Source organism: Apteryx mantelli, chromosome 6 (assembly GCF_036417845.1).
Source record: "Apteryx mantelli isolate bAptMan1 chromosome 6, bAptMan1.hap1, whole genome shotgun sequence".
Lineage (NCBI taxonomy): Eukaryota > Metazoa > Chordata > Aves > Apterygiformes > Apterygidae > Apteryx > Apteryx mantelli.
In genome coordinates, this window is record NC_089983.1 from 39,453,496 (window position 1) to 39,480,498 (window position 27,003).

Below are 27,003 nucleotides of genomic sequence, written 5' to 3' on the forward strand. Positions count from 1 at the left end.
TCCTTCCATCCTGGATATAACAATGTCTGTGTCTTCAGGATGCCCGCAGTCCTGTAAATGGCTCGCTTAGCGACTTGGGTTGGTACAGCTCAGTTGTACCTGCAGGCAGGAATTTTATGACACAAAATGTAAGCAGGCTAAGATATATGGTTTGTTTTTGTTATTTTATTGACTTAAAAGACAGCAGAAATCATGTTAACTTGAGTTTTGGTGTTGAGTAAGACTCTTGCATTAGTGGGGAAGGAGAAGGAACAGGCAGGGAGAGGGCAAAAAAGAGAATGAATTGCTCAGTTCCAGGGAAATGACAAGAGTTGTGAATTTTAGTAAGAGAGAACTACCTAAAACAGGAGAAGGTATCAGGTGAACCTGTCTCTTATGTCAACGGGAGAAATCAGTGTTTCAGCAAAACTGGCAATGGGAACAAGTGATACTGAACTTTCTACTCTGTTCTGTAAGCTTATGTATAGAGTCACTTGACTGTTTTGTCTGAGACTTTCTGTAAAATGGAGCATGCAGGGCACTTGTGACAGCTGGAGGGCAGGCTGAACAGCCTCAAGCAGTGGATGGGGGTCCCTTGCAGAGCAGATGTATGGGCAAAGCCTTGTCAGGGCCACAACCCTCCGGGAGACTGATTGCAACCACGTGGCCAAATGTGCCGTGCTCACCTAAGAGAAGCCTGCTGAGAGTAACCCATGGGAAGGGGCCCACCACAACCTGATTGTCCGGATGCAGCTGGAGAGGAACCTGACACTCTCCAAAGATACCAGGGAGTCTGATGACTGAGATTCTTTCTCTAGAAATGAGGTGATATCACTTAAGGGCGCATTTTGTGCTTTTGTGCTAATGTCTTTCACAGTAGAGGCGAAGAAACTATTGGAATGTTGTCATATGGAGCAGTCTCATTGCAAGCAAATTACAGACCATGAGCAATGAATGAATTTGACAGCAGAGGTTTTGATTTTACAACACGTTCATAACACCTTGGAGCACTTAATACCTTGTTAGCCCAATTAGCGTATGCTAAAACTGCCAAAGCAATCTGAGCAGCTATTAATCACATGCCGAACTGTCCAAGATCGTGCATTGTTATTACTGCAGAGGCAGCTGAGAGTGGACAGGGGAAGAAACATCTCTGAATACCCTAATGCACATGCAATAGGCACAATAAAGCCAAAGAACACTGAATCAGAGATTGATAAAATAAAACAAGCTGTTATGTCATAGACTGTCTTGCATCATAGGCAGTGGGGGAACTACGTAAGTGCATAAGTGGAAGTCACATATCCTAAAGCCGTAAAAAACACCCTTGATCTGTGCTGAGCCATCACTGATAGTACTGCTCCATCTCATAGGTTGTGGAGGTGGTGTCTAACACACCTCAGGAAAAGGAAGCAATAGCTAAACTTGACTGCAATGTGCCAATGAGCAGACACACACGTGTGCATGCACATATATGCTTGTATTGAGCAACTTCAGATTATACCCATTATGAGTCATTACCAGCCTCTAGGGTTCACACCTAAAATTAAAGTACAGTTCAGCTGTCATGCGCAGCTGGTCCTTGACTTCGCTGCCAAGACAACTTTTAAAGCTGTTAATGTATGACTACCGTCTGGTTCTGTCCAGTAGCAATGGGACAAGAGATCTGCATTCACAAATATGCTCCATGTCATGTCCATTAGGGAGACTGCTTTCCAATTTCTGTGCAAGTTTCCATAGCAGAGTCTCTTACACTAGAAGAATTGTCTAACTTACAGTAGTCAAAATTCATGTGGTTACTAATGGCATAGTAATGGGTATCTGTGTTCCACCACAAGATATAAACAAAAGATCCTGAAAAGACTTTGGGATCTGCATTTGACCTAAAAAATGAAAACAGTAAAAAGATTAAGTGTCAAATCTCCTTATTCCACCTGTGGTTTGGTGAAGAGATTGCAGTTCTCAGAATTTGCTACATCTCATTTTTAGTTAATAAAACAGAGTTGCAAACCTGGTATATTGATTCCATGAATAACAATGAAACTACTAATATAGAACTTGAGCTAACGGCGGTTTAAATCAGATTCATGAAAGTAATGCCACTTAGAATCTATTTATAGAAAATAAAATTAAACTAGCTTGATATTTTTTAATGAAATTATAATACAGCTGATAAAGGAATTAGTGTCTCAGTGATAGACTTCTGTGGGCATTTGACTTGGGCCTCATGATACTTTTATTAACAAAGTAGAACAATAGAAAATAAAAATGGCATGAAAACTGGTTAGCTGACAGATGTAGATAAAAATAAAATTATTATAAGGCAGTCAAGTTTGTAGAGAAATCCTTAAGGGATTCACCTTGTGATAGGTGAAGATTTTTTTAACTTAGTTTCCTAAGAAAATAAGGTTTCCTTTCACATTGTCCACATCTTTGTGCTCTGCCCTCTAATAAATTTTGAACCCATTGGACAATTTCCGGTGAAATCTGTTGATCACAAAGATTATTTCTATGGGGTTTGTGGAAATATGCATAAGGGTAAGGAGAGAGACCCAAAAGCTCCTCTAGTCAGGAGAAATGCTGTAGCACAAACATGTGCATTTCTGGACACAGGCGTTTCTGGACAATCGATGTGGCTGAGAGACTTAGAGATGTTTCAGCCTCCGAAACGTTCCCACTGCAGCTGGTGACGCCCAGACCTGCAGTGAGCTGGGCTCCACTGGTTGTGCTCCGCAAGGACTACTAGACATCATTGGCAAATCTGAAAAAATGAATCACACTGCTAATGCCTGCAGCTGGGTGAGCAGTCAGGAACAACAAGAACAAGCCACTGGTAAGGACTGATCTGAATAGCTTGGTACCGTTGGCGTAGGTGAACAGGATAAGCTCTAATGCATTGAAATCTCATGTTGCTCCTTGTCTTGGAGCAAGGAACATCAGCCACACTTGTAGGCACAGGGGTTAGAAAGGGTGTTGAGGAGATTGGTGGTTTCACCAAAGGTTGTTGTGGCTATTGCATTGCTAGAAAAGGGCTAATCCAAACTGAATGTTTCTTGCTTAAAAAAAAAGAAAAAAAATAGTTCAAACCTAAGCTCATACTCTGTCTCATGAAAAGAAGGTGACTGCCGCAGTCCCTGTTTCCAAGATGCAGAAGGGATGTAGGAGATGGTCTAAGTTAAAGGCTGGAAAAGAGGTAGAGTTGGAATTCAGTGGCCTTCTGCTAGGTTTCTTTAGCTTTCATATCTGTATGATCCCGTCTTTAAGCAACAAATCAGTCCCTGTGGATGTAAAAAAAGCATCTTCCTTTTGTTCAGATTCATAACAGTTTGGGGCACTCAGCACTGCTTGAGACATAATTGTGCTCTGCTCTCTTGCTAACTTTAAGATTTTAATCATTTTGAAAACACATCTGTGAAGACATATACGAGAGCAACAGAGTAACAATAACAATAAAGATGTGTTGTGTTCTTGGGATAAACTCGTTGGTTTGGGGTTTACAGTTTATGTGTTCTGGAACTGGATTATTGCCTTGTAAAACAATGCAGCAGCCTTTTCTCATTTAGTTAGCCATCCATTTTTATTAGGGTGCTCTATAGCATGCCTGTAATAATATTATAAAGGTGCAGAAGGTTCATTATTTCACAACAAGCAGCTAGCCAAGACCATTATTATTTTTACAACAGATGGGCTTGCTATTGAAGTATAGTTTTGATTATAACCTTCTTTCCCCCCTCCCTGTTTCTCTTTCCTCTCCCAAATGCAGAGATGTGCAATTGTTCCTTTTCAGATTGCTTTTCCGCTGCCCCACAAACATGTCATTTTCAGTGAAATGGATGGATTATAATAGAAACAGATCAGTGATAATGCATTACTGGAATACAGCCATCCCCAAGAGAGCTTATAATAATATCCAGTCTTCCTAAGCTTTAAAATTTGCAGCTCGGACAGCCTATGGCTCTCATATAGAACCTAGTTCTGAATTTTCCCTGCACTTATAATTCTTTGATGCTCAGTTATTGTTTGGGTTCTCCCGTCGCTGTCACGTTACCATGACAACTGCCTTGCATAAAATATAGCTCTCAGACAATATAGCCCCTGCTTTCGAGAGGGCTTCCAGGCTCATAAAAGTTGGAATTGTTGCTCAAAAAGATTACTGAAGATTAATGACTCCGTTCTGAGCACCATGGAGCAAATTTCTGAAAATGGTGGTAATTAAATAAAAATATGTGCAGACAACGTGTTCTCAGAGTCAGGAGTGTTGATACCTGCTGGGAGCGGTGAAGTTACTGTGAATCTTCAGTAAAAACATCTGCGGGTATTATTCCTGCATATAGTCTATTTATGCTAAACGGCTATGGTGTTTAATTAGCTGTGCTGTTTTTTATTCGCCTGTTCTGTGATTGTATATTGAGCATATTGACAGGGGCTCGTCACTGGGGCTGGAGGGGGTTGCCTTGCCCTGGGTGGGTGCTGCTTGCCATGTTCGTTCAGCGTAATGACCCCACTGGAGAGACCAGGGCTCTGTTTCGTGCCACCAATCTATCGTAATTTCATGGGTACATTGCTAGTTGTAAGGAAGATGAATACAGAGCTGCAAATTGCTTGCGCTGAATCATAAAACAGGCCTTGTTTCATGAGCCCATTAAGCACATGCCCCTAATGTTAAGCATATGCTGTGCTTTGCTTAATAGGAATAGACTTAGCACTGGCTCGAGGTTCAGTGTATGTTTTGAAGTCCTGCGCTGGTTTGAAGGTCTTAGAGTTGTGAACCTCACTGGGACAATGAATAAAATATGTTGATTGTATTTTCAAAAGTGTTAGATATTTTCGTATTCGGTAATAACATCTTTAACGTTACATGCCACATTAGCGGTAACCAGCTGTCATGCAGCAGGATTTAAAATGATCTTAACAGGAGTCAAAAGAAAGACATTTTGTCTTCCCCAAAGACAACAGTGCACAGTTGGGTTAGAGTTTGCCTTCCTCTGAAGGTGATCAGTACTCCTCGGGATAGGCTCCAACATCACATCTGTTCAAGAGCAGTATATTACAACCTTATGTTACTAAAATCAGAAGAAACATGTATGAGGAAAAGCCTAGCTTAGAAAAAATCTTGTGTATTCTAAGGGGATAAAAACTATAAATTCAAACCAGATGCATAAAGGTTAGGACCATCTTTGTTCTGTTGCAGCAGATCTTACAAAATCTTTTTCGTATTGGTGCTGTGTGCCACATAAGAGAAGATACCTGTTTGTGCCCATCGGGAAACCTGCAAGTACGAGGAATCCATGAAAAACTCAGCGAGCGTCTGCTCTGCCAAGCAGAGAGGAAATAAGTGCAGCCTGAAAGGGAACAATAATTGGTTTTGCAGTCTAAACCTGTTTTTAAATTAGCTGTTTGTATGTTAACTTCCTCAAATCAGAAACTTAGCCACCTGTTTCAGTTAACTAGTAAGCCTCTGTCTGAAGCTTAGTCTTTGCAGGAACAGGAGGTAGGTGAATCAGTGGGCACTGAGGGTTCACCGGGACTGCGACAGTAAGGCCAAACTAGCATCAGGCCCCAGTGCTTACTAAAAGGGAGAATGTGCATTGCTGCACACGGTAAAATCCCTGCTGGGGCCGGGATGGCAGTAAAGCTAGCGGGGCTGCCCAGGTGTGATTAAACATTTTCCTTTGCTACCTTGAAGATTTTACGGTTTTGTTTCTGTATCCAGCTCATGATCCTCTTTGAGGACTGCTGGCTTCTCTCTTGGTGCAATAGTAATAGTAGTAATAAGAATCGTGAAATTTGGCCCTGTGTATCTGCTAACCTGCTGTTTGTGGCCAAACTGTTCTAGCCTTCTCCTGTTTGCGGTGAGCTGAAAGCCTGGGGTAAACTGTAACAAAACGCTACGAAGCACTCAGGCAGCCGGTCCTGCCTTTTCCCCTGGAGTTATTTCATGTCCACTGCTGAAAATTAGAGGTGTATGAAGTTTATAATGTGTGGGTGCCTGTGCACAGAAATTTAGTTCCCTCAATATTTACAGAATATAAAACAGTCCTCCTTTTTTAAGGCTAGGATGAACATTTCTGTCACATTAGGAAGGAAACCTTATTTCATTCTGCAGCTGCTATTTAAACAGTATGAAATCTCTTTTTAATCTTAAGCAAAGTTCAAAACGAGATGTTTTAGACATCTGCTAGCTATTATGGGCCATGCCTGCTAGTGGAGGTAATAAATTATAGCCCAGAAGAGAATCAAATGACTTAATACTGTTTTTGTTCATTGCTTCAAAGTTTGTCCTCTTTCCGTGTTATCTGTTCTCCTTTCGGCATGGCAGTCAACAGCCTGCAAAAGCACCGGCTGCTGTGGGCAGGCTGGGCGCGATGGCAGGGAGGTGAGGTTGACGCCCTCTATTTTAGTTAGGGGAGAAACAACAAACAACTTGGTTTCCCTTTTCCAGAGCGGAGATAAATTGGAATCAGTCGGAAAAAATGCACCCTCTGTGCTACGTGCCAAGAAAAAGATGGGCGGTTCTAGCACAATATGGGAGAGAGGGCATTGCGGTTTCCCCGGAAGGGAAGATAACGGATCAGCTTTCTCATTTGTCATGGAAACCTGGTGTCAACCCAGTAACCGTGACGTCAAGGCGGCACTGGCACAGTGACGGTGTTAGTTAATTTAGCACACACCTGTTGAACTGCCAGAGGGGAAGGTATGTTGGTTTTTGCATTCTCCATCCCTGCTTATAAGCGACTTTGGGTGCACCTTTAGAAAGCTCAGGTCCCAGGGCAGTTTTGCTGAGGTGTAGCAAACTTGTACAGTGAGCAGGGGGATCTTTCAGTCGCTTGGAAATTCAGTTAAGAGGCATTTGACCAGGAAGGTTACTGCTCTATTGATACTGTCCTACAAAGCCTCCGATTTGGGGTTTCCTTGTGGAAGGTGATGAGAGCAGGCTTGTGCCAAAGAGCACCAGCTCCCTTCAGTGTATTTGCTCTCCTCAGGAGTAAAGGTTTTGCTGGCATCCATTGAAGCAGCTTTCTAGAGAGACTTCTATAAAGAGGGAAGGCTCATGCCACATCTATAAAAGCTGTACAGTTTGGAATGATTGTTTTCCTGCCAGTTTTTTTTTACTCTGACAGTTTTGTGTTAATTGTTGTTGACTGGCTGTGTTTTCTTTTTGCAAAATGAAAATAGATCACTTCTTCATTTCATTCACTGTTGCTCTCCATATAAAAATGACTAGCTTCCCATTTCTAGTAATTAAAAATAAGCTTATTTCTTTTCACAAGAAAAATGTGTTAGCGGAGAAAACAGGCCACTTTTCCTGGGCTGTTTGTATGAACTAGTGAAATCATATACATGGATGAGCTGTTTTCAGTAGACTTTGAATCAGTAAAAGATTTGCACTGCGCCAATAGTTGATGCAGTTTCTCTTACCATGGCTGAAACATGATTTGACCTCACCTGCATTTTTTGGCTATGCTAGTGCATGATATTTCTGATAAACTAAACTGTGTCCTTGTCATTGCTAAACAATATAAATGAAATTGGGAATTTCCTATCATACAGTTTGTAAGAGAAGAAAAACCTATAGTTTAATGACATGAGTGATGATTCAAATTATGTTGAGTTACAAAGTGGATTTAAGACTGAGAAAAAGAATTGAATAAAATGACATAGGTGAACAGAAAAGGAAACTGGAGTCAGCCAAGGTAAATGACATTTACTGTACAAATAGAAGCCAAATGTGTGAAGCAGAGCCAGAGAGCAGTGGAAACCATTTGAGAGAAAGAACCATCTGGGATTGTGATTTCCCAAATAGCTAATGAATTAAGATGAGTGTTCAGTTGATAACCCATACCATCCTAATAGAGATGGATGATATCAGGTGACTGCCAAGTTTCAAGGAGGTAGGAGAATAAGACTCAGTGATAAACATTTTATTTTCTGTAGAAGATGAAAATTGTCCTTCATGTGAAAGTAATAAAGTTAACTACATGAGTACTTTTGCCGTTGTGGTGAGTATGTGTAAATACCCGGGAAATAACTACAAGAACTATAATCTTTTTTCTGTATTCAGTTTGAAAAATGTTCTACACTCCTCTACAGTTTTTTTTTTTTTAACTCCTCACCAGTGATTTCAAATATAACAGGCTAACAGAAACAGTTATTTTGCGTGATCGACAATCTCTGTAGTATCATTTAATTTTATTCTGGGGGATTTGTGGCTGGAAAACATTATTGTAATAAAACTGAGAGCTTTTATTGTCACTGGTAGGGAAACCAAGACATGGAAAGATGCATGGCCTAGTTTTGAAAGTGCTTCTTTTGACTTCATCATTGATATCAGTTAGAGGTGAATGTGGTCTCTATAATGAAGTTGCTATATGCTCAGCATAACACAGAAGGAGTAAATAGAGATGGAGGCTTGGAACCAAGTCTTTTATTTCTCAGTGACCCCCATCCCTCTCACCAGCCCTAAGGTAGCACCCCATATAGCTACTGCAGAACTGTGTGATCAAATGGTCTGACCAAGTAATTAATGCTTCTCCATTTTCAAAAACTGCTTCTAGTTTTGTGCTGATTGCAAGTACCCAAATCAGTCCTGACTCAAGAAAGAATATAGTTTACAGTTTAAGTCCCACTGATTTTTTGACTGGGTTTGTATGTATGCACAGGTGCTCTCCTGATTCAGACCTACAGTTGGTGTACCTGATATATCAACTTCAATGAATTCATGGTAAAGCATGAAAGAGCCGTTTAGGAAGTCAATGTACTGACATGTCCATTTCCCCCTCAACTTTTATTGTCAGTGCCAAAACTCTCTTCAGATTCTGCAATTTGGGGATTAAAAAAAAAAGAAGAGGAAAAATCTGTAACAAAAAACACTCTCCTCACCTTTGTCTCAATCACTTCCTTCTCTTTCAAGCCCATTTTGCTGGAAAGTGGTTTAAAAGGCTGTACTGCTATGGCTGAAAGAGCACTCTCCACTTTTCAAAAACAGAAAACCTCAGGCATTTTAGAAAGCAGTCAGGATTTGGTAATTTTGATTGATATTTACCCTATCCAACATTAGGCATCTAAAGCAGGTTAGCTGCAACGCCAGGGAAGGTGCCCATCTCTCAGACAGCTGCCCTGTCTCCTGCTGCCTTGCCCCAGCAGCCGCAGCTCGACACGGGGGACCAGGCACCCCTGGCTGTGCCGTGCCGCTCCTGCGCCCCGGGGAGCACCCTGGCTGCCCCGCAGGTGCAGGGCTGGGGGCAGATCCAGGGGAGCCCAGGGGCTTGTCAGCACAGGAGGGAGGAGAGGGCTCCTTGACACAGCTGGGTGGTGGGACCAGGGGGGCCAAAACCTGTCTGTCTGCCAAGAGCAGACCTGCGTGTAAATACCATTTCCCCTGAGTTCTGCTGTTTTCTAGGGGGGCTTTTCAGATTCTCTTCACTTGTTTTTCCCATGTCTCCATGGTGCATCTTGCTACTAAAATACCTTTGATCTAGGAGAGGTGGGTTCATTTATCCGTACCTTGTATCAATCCAAGCATTAGTTATGGTACAGCATGGAGCAGTGTGATAGAGAGTCCCTTTTTTTTGCAGGGGGGAAAGACAGGGGAATCAGACAGAAGAGAAGGAAACAGTACAGGCTACGATAAATTATGTACACGCTCTTAATAGGGTCACTACCTGAGAAGGCCTTGTGTGCAAACCCTCAGAATGAAAGATGTTTTACACTGTGTTTTCATCATTTTCTTGCAGAAGTGCATTATTGAAAGAGCCACAAGCTCATAATTATAGTGTCGTGCTGGGTGATGCCACAGTAAAATCATTTTTCTTGCAGTAAAGGCTAAGTTCATTCTTTTTAGTTCAAGCATGTTTTCACTCAATTTAGGAATCATGCTGGAAACCAGAGCACTTCGGCAGTTGCTTCTTTAGATTTGATGGGGGTTAATGAAGTTTGGACAGGCAGTTCTGCTACTGCATTGCTTGGGATAGAGGAAATTGCTTACTTATTATTTATCATTATTACTCTTGTCCAAAATGCACTAGCATTTTATGAAAGGAAACAGATGCTTATGCCAAAAATCTTATAGCATAGATGAAGAAATAATAAATTAGCTAGCAAAACAGAATTTATTGAGAGAACATAATGCTATGACTGGAAGAGATGTTCAGCCGAGGAAGTGTTCTGTTGGCTATACAGTTTAAGTAACTGTAAGTAATATAATGTTAATACCATACACACATGCATGGAAGATAGGCTCTGGATGTGAAGAGTGACTAATAAGTGAAGTTTAAGGAAGGTGCAACAGAAGTTACTTATTTCTTTCTTCATTGTAGGGTTTCCAATATTCTGTTCAGGAAACTTATTTCAAAGTGAATCAAGGTTTTATATGGGAATTTCTCAGTTTCATTTTCAGTATTGATCAGCACTGGTGGTTGTTGATTGATGTAGCTAGCTACTGTTGTTGGTATTACACTGTCTTCCTTTGTCCACCCTCAGGGCCCTGCTTTGTCATCTGTCCTCCATCTCCCCAGCCCAGGTCTGCCAGAGCCCTATGCTTTTCCCTTCCTCCACCCCTCTGTGCACAGGCCCCTGGTGTCCCACTTGCCGCTCACCTGCAGCTAGGACACCACGCTGCTCTGGGCCACAACACCTTCTTCTTCAGAGTCTGCTCCCCACACTCTCTAGCCCAGCTGAAACAAAGCAAGTCACACTCGCTGTTAAACTATGGATTAACTCTCTTGTTTTCAATAGTTATTATCCGCTTTATCTTTTTTTATCTGTTACTATCAAAAAAAACCCCATATCCAACATACCTTGTGTCCCCTGAGCACATATCTTGATATCTGCTAGGTAAGGCTTAAATAGAGATTTAGTCTAGGATTTTCAAAAGAAACCCAAAAGAAGCAAGTGTTCAATTCACACCCTCCTAGGTACCCATGAAATCCCCAGCAGCAGCTCTCAATTGAGCTGCCCTGAACATGTCTTCCACATAGTTTTAGAGATGTGCTGGGTATGCTAATGTCAACCATTACATATACTTGGACCTCTGCTGAAAATTTTACAGTCGGCTACTCAAATCTTTTTTTTATCTTGTGCACTGTTGCATTTTATGTTGTTAAACAGCCTGAGGCTATTTGAAGCTCAGTCCTTATCACCCTCCTCTGCCTGTGTTGTGTGCAAAAGAGAAATGTGGTTTGGGGGAACAAAATGAACACATGCATGAGTGTTGTGGGTAAACATAGACATCTGTCTTTGAAAATTGAGGCTTCTTTATTGATTGAACTGAGTCTAGCAAGAACAGAAGGAAACAAATTCAACAGGAAACCATTTACATGTAACAGCAATTGCACAGGGCAGAGTATATTATCTGAAGTGTCTTCAGTGAAAGAACTGAAGCAGGAACTGGGAATGTGCTTATCAATAGCCCTTATTATTCTGTTCATCCTTTGATAAATGAACACAGCAAGTTCTTTTAGGTTCCCCTCAATCTTTTACTTGTTTGTGCCGGACTTCATTGATCCGTATTTAGCCCTCTCTCATAATGTGACATGACAGCAAATGTAAATGGCAAAGTCAATGAACATTTCCTATCAGCTGAAACAAAGCAAGTCAGATCCATTATCAAACTCTTTAGATTTATGTTCTTGTTTGCAAGAGAATTTATTACCATCTTAGAAACTAAAACAAAAAAAAAGTCTGCAATCATTTTTTGTTATTGTAGTTAAAGGAGAACAATTTTATGGGAGGAGTGTCCTCTGGGAATGCTCCAGACAATTCTATCAAACAGAGAGGCCAAGAATGATAAAATTCAAAACCTGCAGCTGCTGGTTTCTTTGGGAGTTACATTACAGTAGTACAAGCAACAACCTTTCATTTTAAAAAGGGAAGCATATGACTGCAGCCAAAGTCCTTTCAACGCTATTTTAGGTAAGCTGATCTGCATGAAGGCCATTGTAATCTCTTGTGCTGCTCAGGTTTTAAGCGATATTTTTCGTTTCATAATGCAGTGTCTGTGTCCACTGAATACATCTGCTTAGATGTGCCAGGCTCGATCATGTACCCTGTTACATCACTTGGCAAATGAGGTCACACCAACTAAATAGCAGTATTATGGAGAGGAGAATGAGAGTTCTAGGATTTAACCATTGGGAGTCAAACTACAACCCACCACGATGGCTGAAAAAGATGTTGCAATGCTGAAAAGGCTCAGTGGGTGCAGTGGACAGGGCAGGGAACAGGGAAGACTCAAACACAAGCGATCATCTCCCTTGAGACCCTCTTTCTGCGGCATCAAACAGTGATGGAAGGCATGGGCATGCAACGTTTTTGCAAACTCTCCAGCTAGGAAGGGGCATGCTTCACACAGCGTTCATACAAGGAGCCTATTCTCAGCAGGAATAGCATGTTCTCATGTGGTGATTAATGGGAATGCTCAGCTGGAGCATATCATCATGATGAGACTTTAGCATAACAACCAGTAAGCTACAGGCATTGGAGAGAATAGCTGGGGGAGAGGGAGAAAGGTCCATGGGATTGCCTGGCTGTCTCCAGCCACTACCAGACTTACTGCAACTGCCTCAGCCAAACAGGGTCCAGAGCTTACGTTTCAGCCCAAGCCTCTTGAAGGCTTTACCAGAAGCATTATTACTTCCAACTGATGAAAATTCATGGGCTGTTTTGTATGTGATAGAAGTAGGCACGAAACGGACAGGCTGTGCAGAGCCGAGCGGCGTTTGCAGAAGGCCCCTCTGCCTCTCCTGGTGTGAAAGTCCTGTGAATTGTGTGGGTGCCAGGGACAGTGCAACGCTCTCTGCCATCATGCATTTGTTCAGCCTGAGGCCTGCCTGGTACCCAGCGTTGTCAACAGTCCGTGTCAGTAACGTGCACTTTTTTTTTCAGTACATAATAAATCCCTTTGGAAATTCCCATTCTGCAGTGAAACACCTGCGAGGGGAAAATGGGCAAGAAAACATGCCAGTCAGGACCAGGTCTTCTTTCTGAAACCTGAAATGGTACAGCTTTGAGAAAAGTGCCACTCACTGTACTCATTCCTCTAGATGCGTTTTCTGTAATCTCGGATCTGAATTTGCCTTTACATTCTATTAGACGAGCCTACTGAAAATCATTACGAGCAATTTATCTAAATCCACCTTTGAGTTAATTCTGGGCCTAAGGCCCTGATTTATAGTAATGGGACCTAGGGACCCACAATAAAAATGAAAAATAGCAGCTATTAAATCTGTAGAAAGGAAACGACTGGGAAAAGGAGGGGGATGCCAAGCTAGTCTCTCCAGCAATGGCAGAGGGGAGTCAGACTTACAGGACCATATGGCTTAGACATAGTTTGAATAATCTCTTCCAATTAAAAATAAAGCCAGAGTTATATAAAACATCTGTTCTCTGAATTCAGGAGTTTGGGCAAAAAAACATCAGGGGATAGTTTAAATCCTTCATCATGCTTTTGGTTTCTCTGTTCAGATTCTTACCCGTTTTGAGGAGCTAATATCCCTGAAGGAGGAGTGTTTGTGGTTTCCTATGGTGCTACCAAGCGTCAATGCAGGCTTTTACATTTCTGATTTTTGCCAACTCCCCAGCCACACTCCCTTCAGATATCCAGCCTTCATTGCGAAGGGGTGTCTGTTTTAGGAGACCCCAGAACAACTGAGGCAGGTCAGTGAAGAGAAGCAGAGGGTCTGTGCTGAACAGGCAGTGCTGGAGCTGGGCTGCTGCGAGAGGCAGGAAGGCAGGTCCTTAACCACAGTGGGAGTGAGGCATAGCTGTCCACTGCGGAGGGTAGCTATCTAATATAATCTGGCTTATATGTATCTAAAACACAATGGTACTTAGCCACTAAATCCTGATCCTTGCACACCAGCAGGGGTAAAGATGAAAGTACAAGATTATCCTTTTTCTGCCTTCATGCATCACTCTTTACTGCAGGACTGTAATAGAAAAAAAAAAAAAAACACGCAGCCTTGAAGGAATCTTCAACTACTTGTCTTGGAAATGTCTGGGTTTTATTTGACTGGGGGAGGGAGATGTGTTGCAGATGCGATTAGAAATTATATCACTTTCTGTAACTCCATTAAAAGTATAACTGTACAGACAGCAACATACCTATCTAAAATAATTATCCAGATTTTAAAGGAAATATGATCTGGGGATATCTGTATCCAGCAAACTCGATCCAGTGGCACAAACTGAGATTTGCTCTGTTGTAAAGTATCCCTAGGGTGACCTTATTATCCTCTTCCTGTGAACATCATTTGCTTCCTTCCCAAGAGGACATCATTCTGAGTTCCCTCTGGTGGTGATTCTGAACCACTGGTCTTGGTTCTTCAGGATGCTATTTTTATTTCAATGTAATTTAAAAGCAGAGGTAGCTAATGTACCATCAGGGAATCAGTAGGTTCTCTCCTGGCAAGCAAACAGTGGGGGTCATACTCAGCTGGGAACAATGTTTGAGAAGGAAGAGGGCTGCTGGAAGGTGACTTGATTCCTTTCTTCTCAAAACTCTGGCAAGGGCAGAACTCCCCAGTTAGATAAAGGCAGATGTGCACAGTGCTCCCCTTTTGCAGAGGCACCTGTGTGTGTCCCATTATACGTGCTTTTCTTTCTAAAGCTGCTGTTAGAACTGAACCCTCCTGCTCAAATGGTACCAGGTGTGTGATGCAGACAACTCTGCTTCCATTTTAAACTCATCAGCTGCATAAACCTTTTACTGTGCACACTTTGCCTGTGCTGTTTGTACATGGAGATGTCTCACAAAGTCCCTGGTCAGAATACACGATCAGATCTAGTGTACTTGCTAGCCATATCTTCAGAGATGAGGTCTGATGAGTCATATTTTGACTGAGGAAACCCTTGACATCCTAGGTCAAGATTGTCAGCTTTGCTCAGACTGCACTAGACATATGAAAGAAAGCAACTAGTCATTACTCTCAGATTTTCAGGCTATTCTTGTACTTGTGTTAACCCTGTGTGAGTTTAGAAGCTCTTGTGGATGTGAGAGACAAAAGGTTTATTTATCTTGGAGGGTTTCAGCCATGCCCCTTTCTCATCCTCTACAACATTGGTAGCAAATGGTTTTGGAGCTAGTCATGCTGCTCTGTGTCACTGAGGGGAGGTGGATGACATCTGCCCCATTGTATGCTTCTCCAGGGAAGGGAATGGAATTCGGGTACCAGCCAAATGCCATGAGAAAACCTTGAACAGTGCATGATCAAACACAGACTGTTGCTCTTGTTCAGCTTGTTGGGCAAAGCAAGTCTGATCACCTTTATCTACTAGTTTTACTTTCTGGAAAAAAGGCTCCAAAAATAATTCACATAGCTCCATTCAAGCTGTTCTGCAGATGTCTTAACATATCCCTGAGTGCAAAATCCAGCACAGCCAGGATATGGTTGTTTAGTAGGGACTCCGGCAAGAGATGCTGGACAGGAAAGGTGTATGTTATTTCAGACCATAACACCAGATTTCCTTTCTGTTAGCATATTTATATGTCCCATGTGCCATCACTGTCTCTTCTTCCTGCTGTGGAATGACGTACTATATTTTGATTTATAGAATGCTGCACATCCAAACACCTCTGTTGTTATTTCCTCACTGAGAGGAGCAAAGCTGGTACATTTGGGCTACAGGGCTGTCACCATGATCCCAGACAGATGTTTGACTAATAGCTCAAATATAAAGAGACATCTTTATGAAGCAAGGGCTCAAGCAGCAATCCTCTTCATTTGGTCACACAAAACAGAAGGAGTGAGAAGCACCGTTTCCATCTTAATGAAAGACAAATACAGGGGCTTGAGGACCAAGAAAGACTGTCAGTCAAGCCAGGTATTCTCCAGCGAGTTCCCGATTCTAAATTGGATTTGGAGCAATTCTACTGACCATGATGATGTTATTCCTGGCTCAGCTCATAGCTCCTGAAATACAGTCTATCCACACAGAAACACCTCCATACTGATGTAGCAAAGCAATCCCCAGAACTGCCAGAGCTATCTGCTCAGCATCCCTCAGCTGCAGAGGGCTTAGAGGGAGGAACATGGGTGACTCAGTGTCTGCACTGCAGACAGAGCCAGTTACAAAGTAATAAAACTAAAGCAATTCTCTACTTCTTAAATTCCTCAAAGGCTTCTTCTGGATTTAATCTCTCTCTAACCTCCCAGTAAAAAGAAAAATTATACGAAGTTACAGAAATTTTCACAAAGAACTCTGCAGGGGGTAGGATTTCTAGACTCTAGCTGTCCCCCAGCCAGAGTGACAGTTCTTGGATTTATTTCACTGCAGACAGAATCAACATCTAAGTATCTTACTCACTTTTTTAAATCTCTTGATAAGAATGCAAATCCCATTCTTTCTCTCACTGCCTCTCTCACCCTCTTGAAATAGGCTGTTTATGGTGACTAAATGCTTCTATCCAAAACTGGCTGTCATCCAAAACCAGATGGGCAGAAAGCCTTAGAGCAACAGAAAACTAGCAATTTATGTTAGTACACAGTACAGCACCACACAGAAAGCTTTGTTTAAACTAGCAGAGGTCTGTGTCCTGTTGAATATATGTAAATAACCATCTAGTGTGGATTTCTGCGATGATGTTGACATATTCTTAAATACTTAAATACTCTAAGCAGCTCTTCTAAGCCTGATAGATTCATCCTCCATTGTCGATTCTTTGAGTGAAAATCAGATGTTGGCTTGAGATTTGTGGTACAGAGTAAAAAACTTCTTACCTACCTGAAATATATTGATTTTTACCTACATCTGTAGATGCTGTTCATTGTTGATTCTGCTTCTGAACATTTTGGTTTTATGATTGAAAAATATATTCATGGGGAAATTGGAGCATTTTAGGAGCAGAAAAAGAAAAAAAAAGGTAAACATGAGCCAATGATCCAGCAGTTTTAATAATGGAGAACCCTGCATAATTTAGCATAATGAGTTGGGCTGGGCATGGTTCTTTACATTATAAGCTGTTTTTAAATAGCTTAAAAATGCACAAAAGGATACTTGTGTGTTACCTACTGACAAAATAACTTAGGCAGTAGCCAGGCTTTAGGCCAGACAAATGACAGTCTAATAGCTGCATGCAGGAACAGTTAAATTTTAGGCTTTGGCAAAGGGATGTCATCTTCAGCTCAATGTGCTTTTTAGATAGTGTGGTACTCAAATGGAGTTCAGGCAAATGTGAGAGAAGTGATATAATGCACTGACACTTACTCTCCTATCCTCTATAACTACTCAATTTTGAGAAGGGTCTGAGCAAAATATGCACATATTTGGAACAGGGAACCCCAAATATGACTGCTTTGTTTACCTCACTTCACGAGCTGGCAACAGGATTGCTTGAGTGGAAATTATTCCTCGGCACTCGGCCTGGGAATTCAAATACAGGACCGGGGGACGGGGACCCATGCAGGCACATGCAGCATCTGCCCCAGGGCTGTCTGAGAGGAGATAGCAGCATTGCAACCCCCTGGCTGCAGTCCGGCCCTCAGGGACTACCAAGAGCATCAGGTGCAGTTCACTGACATCACGGGTGACCGTCCTCTCTGTTATGTGCCCTTGCATGTCACAGACCACAGCATGGTTCCTGAGCCCTTCTAACAACTTAAGATCTTAGTTATAAAAGAACTAAGACCTTAATTACCGTGCTGTGCCACAGGAGGGGACACCAGCATTTTGCACTCTTGCAGAAACAGCATATGGAAATGCTGTTGCAGTTGTTGGGGTATCATGTATTTATTCACTTATGCTGATACAACAACCACCACAGTATTACTGTCACCAGTTCTGCACCTCTCGCAGCTCGGGTTTGTTTTTAGAACCAGTGTGAGATCCATTACAGTTTTCAGGATAAACTGTTTAGTTTCCCAGCACAGAAGTGCCTGAGGAATCCTTCTCCAGAGACCCATCTCCCCCAAATCCCTGCTCACCCTATTAGAGAGCTATTCATTCTTATTTCACTTTAAACTGGAGTGGATTAAATACCAGTTAAGTTGTATTCTAGCAAGAAGGAAGGACAGCCTGTGACTAACAGGTCTTTTCCATCTGGAGTATAATGATAAATAAGCTGCTAGCGTTCAGCCTTGCTTTTGCTGGCTGTGGCACTAGCTGGAAACCAAACGGATGCAGCAGTGGCCACACACACATGCTGTGATTCAGGACAGATCAGTGCACGGTAATCCTGCACTAAACAGTACCATCTGGCCCCCGGAGCTTAGCTGGCTCCTGTGCTTGGAGCAGCTTGGATGTCCTGACAACAGGACATGTCCACATCTGGGAGCATTTTGGTGGCTTGCGTTTCACCCTTCTGGGGTTGACGGGCACCTCGTTTGGGTGTTTCCAAGCGAAAGGTTGCAAGGGCTCACGCAAGTCATGACAAAATCCATTCATCAGAAGCAGTGTTTTAAGTAAACTGCTCACAGGAGCGCTCAGAGTCTGGTGAACAAAGTCTGGCTGTAGAGGTGATAGTTTTCAACCACTGCGTGACTGGGTCCCTGCAGGCATTGGTGGCATAGGGCAGGGCTCTATTCTAGCTCAGGTTTAATCTACTTTGGCACATCCTGGTGAGGACATTTATGCATTGAATATGTAATTATGCTTTCCAGCCCAGGCGCAAGTGAAAGCAGAGAGGGGGAGACAGTTTCCTGGCGGCAGGCAGCTGCTGTTGCTGCGGCAGCTGCTTCTGTGCAGTGCGGAGGGAGAGCGAGGCTCTCGCTAGCTGCTTTCAAGACATACGGCACATTCACCCTGGACTGTTCGGGGCCCTTCTGCTTCATTGTTGCATTTTGCTATTTGCTTTTGCCAGTCGCTTTTCTTCTTATTTTAAGGTCACGAGAAATTACATTCCTTTCTGTGTAATTCATTAGATTTGTCCCTGCGTCAGATGTTTTAGTTATGTTTTGTGCTTTGCCAAGGCATGTTGCATCGTTATTTTTATTTTAATCTCTCTCACTGATCCTGTTGTACAATACACAGATTAGACTGATGTCTGGGTTTTAAATATATCCAGTCAACAGCTGTAATGGTGGGTTTTATCACAGGAATAATAAAAGTAAACTTGTCACAGACTAAAATATGAAACCATTTACCTGTGAAGTAAAACCTTGAGGGCATCCTCTATTTTCTTTCTCTTTCCAAACCAAATGCAACATGTGACAAACCAGCAGCTCCTCTGTATCCCAGTTTGCATACTCAGAGGTAGAGAGAAGCACGATGGACTTCTCTGAGATTGTAAAGTTCCCCTCTAAAAACAAATTGAATATGTAACAGCTTGAGGGAGCACTTCACAGGTGAAAGGATTTCTGTCATCGGGAATCAGATGTATTTGCATTATTCTTAAGTGGCTTACCAATTCTATACAGATTAGTGTAATATAATCTTTCTAGAGAGATTACTTTGCTGTGGGTTAATTTGGTAAGCAAATGTTCTGTGTGATGTGGAGGTGTATAAGATACTTACAGAACAGGCATGAGAAATACTTCGCAAAAGGAAGAATTTCCCTTTCTGCTCTTTGTGACCACAGTCAGCACCTAAAACTAATCTGTGGGCACCCAGCTGGGTTAGCTCTTTGCACCTACTGTCTGCACCTGCAAAAAGGAAGCTGCTTCATTCCTCCTGCCAAAGCAGGGTCTTTCCCTGCAAACGTATTCTTGGCCTCAAATCTGAGTGCTGTCGGCTGCTGCCGAATTGGGTAGGAGTCCTCCAGAGGTCACCGATCAGGACCTGCCTTTCTAGCACTGGCTCCTCCAGCAGCGAGTCAGAGCGCAGCGGAGGCCCTGGTCCATGTTCCTGTCCAGAGGATGCCGGAGAAGCCAGCGACATATAAAAGGGAGCCAAGAGAGGTTAGCTTCCTAACTCAGACATCAAAGATAGGTTTCTCTAGCCAGGGGAGTGTGAATATCTCCCCTGCTGAAGAAGAGTTTGATCACATCAGGTGCTGAGCAGCTCCCAGAGGTGATGATTACTTCCAGTTCTCATTATATTAAGTAGCTGTTTCTAATGAGTCAGAGAAAATAGGAGCTTGGGGCTATATGGCACTTGAGAGTTGTGGCGCACATATGCCTTCTCTGGGATAACATTTACAGGTGTTGTCCTGATTGAAGCATCTGCTTTTATCACAGATGTTTAGCTATTTGAGAAAGGATTGACAGAGGCCTGTGATAGACTGACTGGATGTTAGCTGCTCCTCGGCCCGCTGTGCGCAGGCTGCAGGAGGGGAGCTGCTCAGGGCAGTCCTTCTAGGCTGACGCCCTGGGAAGTGCTTTGCTGGTCCCAAACTTGTCAAAGTGGTGTCTTCACCAGGCCTCTTTCCCTGTGATATTTCAGGGCTATTTCACCTTTCCTGCTTAAGCAATAAAAATGATTGATTTTTCAGAAATCAAACTGACCATCTGAAGAAAAGCTTTGACTACTCTGGAACATCCCCTGTCCCTACTATTTGAAATGATGGGTCTTGGGCTCCTGTTTGAAGGGAGCCCAGGACAACATACAGCCAGGCCCTTTGTGCCCATACATCATACCTGCACCCGTACGTAGATAAGCACTTGGTCTGAAGACGAGACAGTTAATTCCTTACAGCAAATTAGCTTGCTGTGTGATGGCAAACACGGACACCTAGTGGCACTTTAGTGCAGGGCATGAGATGCTTAAAACTAACTTCTGGAAGAGAAGTAGATACAGCAGAGTATTTGTTCACATATTTTCCCCTAAAAGAGGGAGAAGTTGGATTATCTTCAGAGAAGATATAATAAATAACATAATGTGGGGGAAAGAAAACTTATTTAGCAAGAAGTAGTGAAAGAATTAAGTGAGATTCATCACATTTGGAGAGATTTGTCAGTGTATTGCCAAGAATTAATCAGGGTTTTCTTGAGCCTTAAATCTCTCACAGATACCATATCAGATGGGAAAGACTTTCTACTTCTCAAATTAATCCACAGCAAAGAAATCTCAGCAAGTATTTTAGCAATCTCTTGCTCTTACAATACCTGTGAATGTTTGTATTCTGATTATGTGAAGATTGTATCAGTGTGACAGATGATGGGTTTGTTGATTAACTGCTTAGCTAGGTGCTAAACTGAACTCTTGCCGCGCTTTCATCAACCAACTGAGCTCTCTCTGCCAGGATTAATGCTAGCACTCTTGACTGTTTGAATAGCCTCAAACAGCTGCCATGGTTTGTTTTGTTTGTTTTTTCTACTTATTTACAAATAATCTTTCAGAGCAATGTTTCCTTCTTCTTCCCCAAATCTAGCATTTCGTCTACGGCAGAGACACAGGACAGGTGAGAACCAGTCCTTGTCCACTGATCCCTTTCTGTAATTGTAAATATGGCAACTGTGAATGGGATTTCTTTCATGCCTGCTTTAGACACGTGAACTGCTATGTTACTGAAGTGGGGAGAGAGGCTGCTCCCATGGGAGTGTGCGTTTGGGGTTGCTCGGGCTAAGATAAGGGGTTGTGAGACTCTACCAGCCAAAGAGTGAAGTCTGCAGAGAGGAGTGTAAGGGAGGTGTGCTCTGAAGGGGCTCACCCATTCAAGCTGAGAAGCAGTTCCCAGTTCTCACTGATTTCCCAGGGGTACTTAGCATCTTACAAGATTTGTCCCAATTCAGTTATATGTACAAGTGGTTTCTTTAAAAAGATTCTAATATGCTTATTTTTAGCTTGATATCCTGAGAAAGTGATATTTATAGGATTACACTGTTCTGAAGCAGTTTGTTTACCATTCTCATCTTATTAACTTTTCAATCAGTGGACTAATTTCAATGAAATTTGACAGTGAAATAAGAATTTCAAAGATTCCTGCATGTTTCAGGGAAACAGGCAGCAAGTGGAGGAGAAGAACCCAAACAAGGGCCTCAAATGACAGGCAGACACTAAGGAATCCACACTGGAAAGTTAGAAACCAGAAAAAGCTTAGATTTGTGCTCACACCTTTCTAGGCACCAGAGAATCCAACCATGAGATCCAAATCTATAAGAAAAGAAAACAAGCTTCGTTAGTTCTGCTGCTTGTGGAATCACTTTTTCTGTTACATTCTGCTCTATACACAAACACTTATATATCAGGTCTCTAGTTACATAGAGACCGTGGTTAAACAGAGACCAGTATTGTTCATTGAGAGTCGCATGGTGTGAGATTGAAGGAAAGCAGTGGGTTGCCAGCACTCAGTATGGAAGTAAGATGGTACATTTATTCTTAGATACAAATCCTGGAAGTCAGCATGTAATCAGTCACTCCACGTTTATATGCATACACCTCTGTTTTCCATCAGAGAGCATGGGAGGAGCTTTTCTGATCTGCCCCCTCAGGATCCCCTAGTCTCCTAAGAGGTCCCTACAGCAAGTCTGGGAAGATGAGGGCATGTTTCTTGTCTTGCAAAAAGTTGTAGCTGTTTCCTTGCCACACTGATGGCATGTGGAAATGTGTCTAGCTCATGCTATAAAGGAGCGAGTTGAAATTTGTCCTGCCACAAGGCAGAGTGTGGCAGAGACCTGGGCTATTGTTGTTCTAGAAAGTCCAAGAAGCTAAAGCAATAAAAAAGCACATGTTCTAATAAATATCCACCCACAGCTAGGAAATGGCAGCATTCAAAACGTTACTGGGTGGGTAGCTTTTGATTTCTCAGTTCAGCCCAGCAGTATCAATAAGAACTAAAGGAAACCAGACTCAAAATACTTTGAACTTTGACAAAAGAAATTATTAACTTGGCTTCTAAGAAATACAAATATCTACCTATCTTTGCCAGTGTAAATATAATATAAAGATGATTTGGCTTCCTCCTGCGCGCTCTAACGTCTATTCCCATTCTTTTCTTTTCTGTCAAACCTGGACAGTTGTCTGGAGGCTGTGAACTAACCGTGGTGCTCCAGGACTTCACAGCCGGCCACAGCAGCGAGCTGAGCATTCAAGTCGGGCAGACCGTGGAGCTGCTGGAGAGGCCGAGCGAAAGGCCCGGCTGGTGTCTAGTCCGCACCACGGAGCGGAGCCCGCCTCAGGAAGGCCTGGTCCCCAGCAGCGCTCTCTGCGTTTCCCACTCACGGAGCAGCGTGGAGATGGACTGCTTCTTCCCGTCAGGAAAAGGTAGGCAACAGTCTGGCAGGTGTCAAGACTGTTTCAGATTTCCCCCTTTGTATCACGTAAGCGCAAAGCTGCTAGGGCTGTTTTTGTCTTCAAGCAGTTGGCATAAGTAAAAGACCGTTTAGTCTTTAGTGAGTTTTGTTAATGGGTCTGTGTGAATCAGCACCGCTCTAGCCTAGCTCCATCTCCATGAATCAATGTTTGTATGTGTGTGTCCTTTGCTGTGTGGCAGTCATTATTGTCGCGAGATGCTGGGATAAAAATGAGACCTTTTAAACAACAAAGGGAATGGTTTCAGTGCCTGAAAGCCTAGAGGGAGGGAAAGTCAAGTTGCATATACATCCAGGATGCCCCAAATCATGGATATGTTATTTTATGAATACCACAGTGTACACTAATGCCTGGTCTTCTGCTATTTCCCTGCTGCCTGTCTGCCTATTATTGCAAACAAGCCACCTGCGAGTACTGGTACACTTTACTGACTAGTGAATTGGAGGCTGTGTGTGTAATGGTACAGTACAATGGGGAAAGAATCCTTTACGATTAGCATGCAGCAAAACAGGTCACCAGTATTAACCTGAGAGCTTGTGCGTTTATGTCAGTTTGCAGGAAAATGACTTGCCTTTTCATACAAACACGTGCAACGAGTGGTGAAATATTGTTCGTTTCTGTGGTGTCCGTGGCCTATTTAGTTTGGTGTTCTGTTTCGAGTAATGTGTGTCCCATGCATGGCACCCATGCAACAAGTCATAGGAGATACTCGAGACTGATAGACCAGAAACTGTTTGACTTGACGTGGCCAGAGCAGGTCCCTTTTATCGAATTGCTGCACCCCAGCTTGGCCACAAACAGTGCCAGTAAGGCCCAGGGAGAAAAGGCTCCTACCGTCCCATTCCTGACTTCAAACCTGCAACCTGAACTGGCCTTTTAAATTTGTTTTTTCCCTCTGCAGTAGGGGAAATAGAATATGATCCTTTCTTGTTTGAACAAATTAAGCTTGGTGGGTTTGTTTGTTTTGAGAAAAAGCATTTAAGCTGAGGTCTATTCTGTCTTTGTTCCATGCCTGCAACTCCCACTGCTGTCGATGGGAGCTGTGCACGCACCAAGGAAAACAGAGAGTAAGGCCAGGCTCCTGGGCCTCTGTTGTGCTAAAGACCTGGAGTAAGAGTTTCCATTAAAAAGCGGCCTGAACCAAAACAGGGGAAGGAGAGCTGGGCTTTTCCCCTCGGAGTTGATCCTCTCAGCAGTGTTTCTCCTTGCCCTGTTTTGCAAAAGGAAGGAGGTGAAGTCACTGCTGGCTGTGCAGGAGGTCTGCCTTGCAAACTCCGAGCTTCTCACGCACATTTAGCTCAGACCTGCTGCCTCCCATCCCAGCCGTAAGCCTGAAGCCCTCCTGGCCTCCCATGGCTTTCGGTTCTGCTGCCACAGCAACTTGGCCTGGTCCTCTGCTTCTCTAGAAGGCACTGCTGGGTGGTCCTCTGAGAAGCACTGCAGGTACTTACATGCAGGTTAATATCTGTGAAACAGAAAAGTAAAGGTGAAAATTAGCCTGGCCTGGAGTGACTCACTGGAAGCAAGAGGTATGCCTGGTAGGTGCATGGTACAACAGTTGGGCTTGCATCCGCTGCTGAAGGACATTGTGAAATGCCAGTCAAACCTCATTCAAGCACTCTAGAATCAAGAGTTTTCTTTCAAGTATTTACAGGAAATCCTAAGGAGGAAGGAATCAGCATAGTCAGTGGGCTGAGGGCTGGCAGGGAACACGGTGGCTCTGCTTCCGGCATGATTGCGTGAGCTTCAGGGCATAACCACACCGCAGGTGTGGCGAGATGGGCACAGTGCTGGGCTGCAGCTCGCAGACGAGAGCAGGCTGTCGTCTGGGAGTCATCTGGCTGCGTTAGCACAGCACCAAGCCTGAGCCAGCAAGCTCTGCCATGCTGCAGGACAGGTAACCTTAGCCCAGCCGTCATGCAAACATGCTGTGACTGCTTCCAGGTTGGAGCTGACTCTTGTCCCATCGTTTCCGAGCAGGTGCAGGGTGAGCCTGGGGCATGTTTGCTCCAGCCATGTATTCAAGGCCCTTATTTCCTTGTATCTCTTTCCCCCACAGCTTCCTTTTTCTTCCTGCACGTACCAAACCTACATCAGTGAGCCTCAGTATTAATGGGGTCTCCAGAAGTGATGCTAGAAATAATAAAAATAACCACCTAATCACAGTTTTGGTCAGAGCACAGCAAGTAGGTTCTTTTGTATCTAATCAGTTCTCCCTCCATTAGGAAAACAGGAAGTTGTTTAAACCAGATGAACAGATGCTTGGAATAAAGAAGTGAGGTTAAGTTTAAAGGGGGAAATGCATTGGCCACTGGAAAAGCCTGCCAGTCTCATGAGATGCTGCAAAGGTTAGGTTGATAAATGCCCCTGACTGTTAAGAGTCACATCCATCTCTACTTCCAGTTGCTTTAGGCATGATTTGGACCAGGAATCCCTTGGTCCAGGCTTCCAAAGTTTCTGGCCCTTCTCTACAACCTAGGACAAAGGCTGGCACATCTTATATCAATGTAAAATGGTCTTCCCCCATCTATTTTGAATATGTAAACATACACAGGTGCAGAAGAGCAGGATAATAGCTGATGTCTTACAGTTATCAAGATATGTCATTCTTTGCTTTTACAAGCACTACAATTTCAAGAACAGAAAGCCTCTGTACTTAAAATTTAGCGTTCCTAATAGTAAAATTTGCCATCTACGATATACATACACAAGTTTGTCAAATATTAAAACATAGTTGCATCTGCTTAGTGGAAAATGGCAAATTATTGTGTTTTGTTCTATATAAATTATGGTGGACTGTTAACATAAATTATGTGGCCCAGAGCAGCTACCTGTCATCCTTAAAATGAAAGACTAAAGAAAATAAGATGTATCAGTCAACATCTGAACCAATGAGGACTTGCAAGGTTCAGTGAGATTGCCGGAAGAGTTTGTAGAGCATCAGTGTAAGTCCTCACCAGATTAAAAATCAGCCTTTTTTAAAAAGCCTCACTGAATGCCACTGGAAATGCAAAATCAAAGTTCACAACTGAAGATGCAGTCTGGCTCTTCCTAATTTTTTACACTGTTCCTTTAAAAATAGTTACTGAGTTTAAGTAAAAGACTGCAACAGGAAAAAGGTGGTGCAAATATAAGAGGGCAACCCCCTAATATAACATTCCTTTTGTTTTTGATGAAACTTCTTTCCAGGTTTCTCTTGTCGTTAATCAGCAAAAGTAAAGGGATTTTAAGGATTAGTCTCTCAGCCCTCCATCTGACTTCTGGCTGTGTTTCTTTGGAGGATACACATTTGATTTTTTTCATGACTTGACTACAGTTCAGGGCCCAAGTGTAGCCCTTGATGTCCTTCCTTTCCAGTGTTCTGGCAGTGTTTGCAATTACCCTCTGTAAAAAATGCAAATAGTTTGCTAGGATTCACCATTCCCAACTAATTTATGGATAACTGAGTAAAAGGAAGTGGTCTGCAATCTCTGCTACTGTACTCGAGAATTTGTGGTTTTGGATTTTTTTTTCTGATGAACATTCCTAAGGAAAGAAAAAGAAAGACCTGTGACCCACTAAGAATGAGACTGTTTGAACTATCCCATGTGACTTGATACAGGAAAACAGTGACTTTTATTCCTGTCTCTTTTAGTCTACAATTGAGCTCTAAGATATTAAATATAAATTTCAGAGTAGGAGAGAAATCTGTATGGATAGAAAGCAACATAATGACCTAATCAATATTCATTAAACACTCTGGGACAGGCATATTCCTGGTGTCAGCCTGTTAGCTTCAACTGGGCGATTCCAAATTTGAATTTGACCCATGAAGCATTTAGAAGAACTCTTGTTCTTACAGCTGTGGTCTTATCACCCAACATCTTTCACACAGCATTTAGAGAGTAACAAAGGCTAATTCTT

The 27,003-nt window shown here is 42.8% G+C and overlaps 1 protein-coding gene across 1 annotated transcript in view; it reads left to right on the plus strand.

Annotated features, from left to right (window-relative positions):
• The window catches only part of KALRN (kalirin RhoGEF kinase), a 530,846-nt gene that overhangs the window by 406,356 nt on the left and 97,487 nt on the right, over positions 1 to 27,003 (plus strand). Inside the window, exons 34-35 of the mRNA XM_067299320.1 lie at positions 21,221 to 21,250; positions 22,806 to 23,052. Coding sequence (XP_067155421.1) covers positions 21,221 to 21,250; positions 22,806 to 23,052 — 277 coding nt within the window. The remainder of the gene's footprint in view (positions 1 to 21,220; positions 21,251 to 22,805; positions 23,053 to 27,003) is intronic.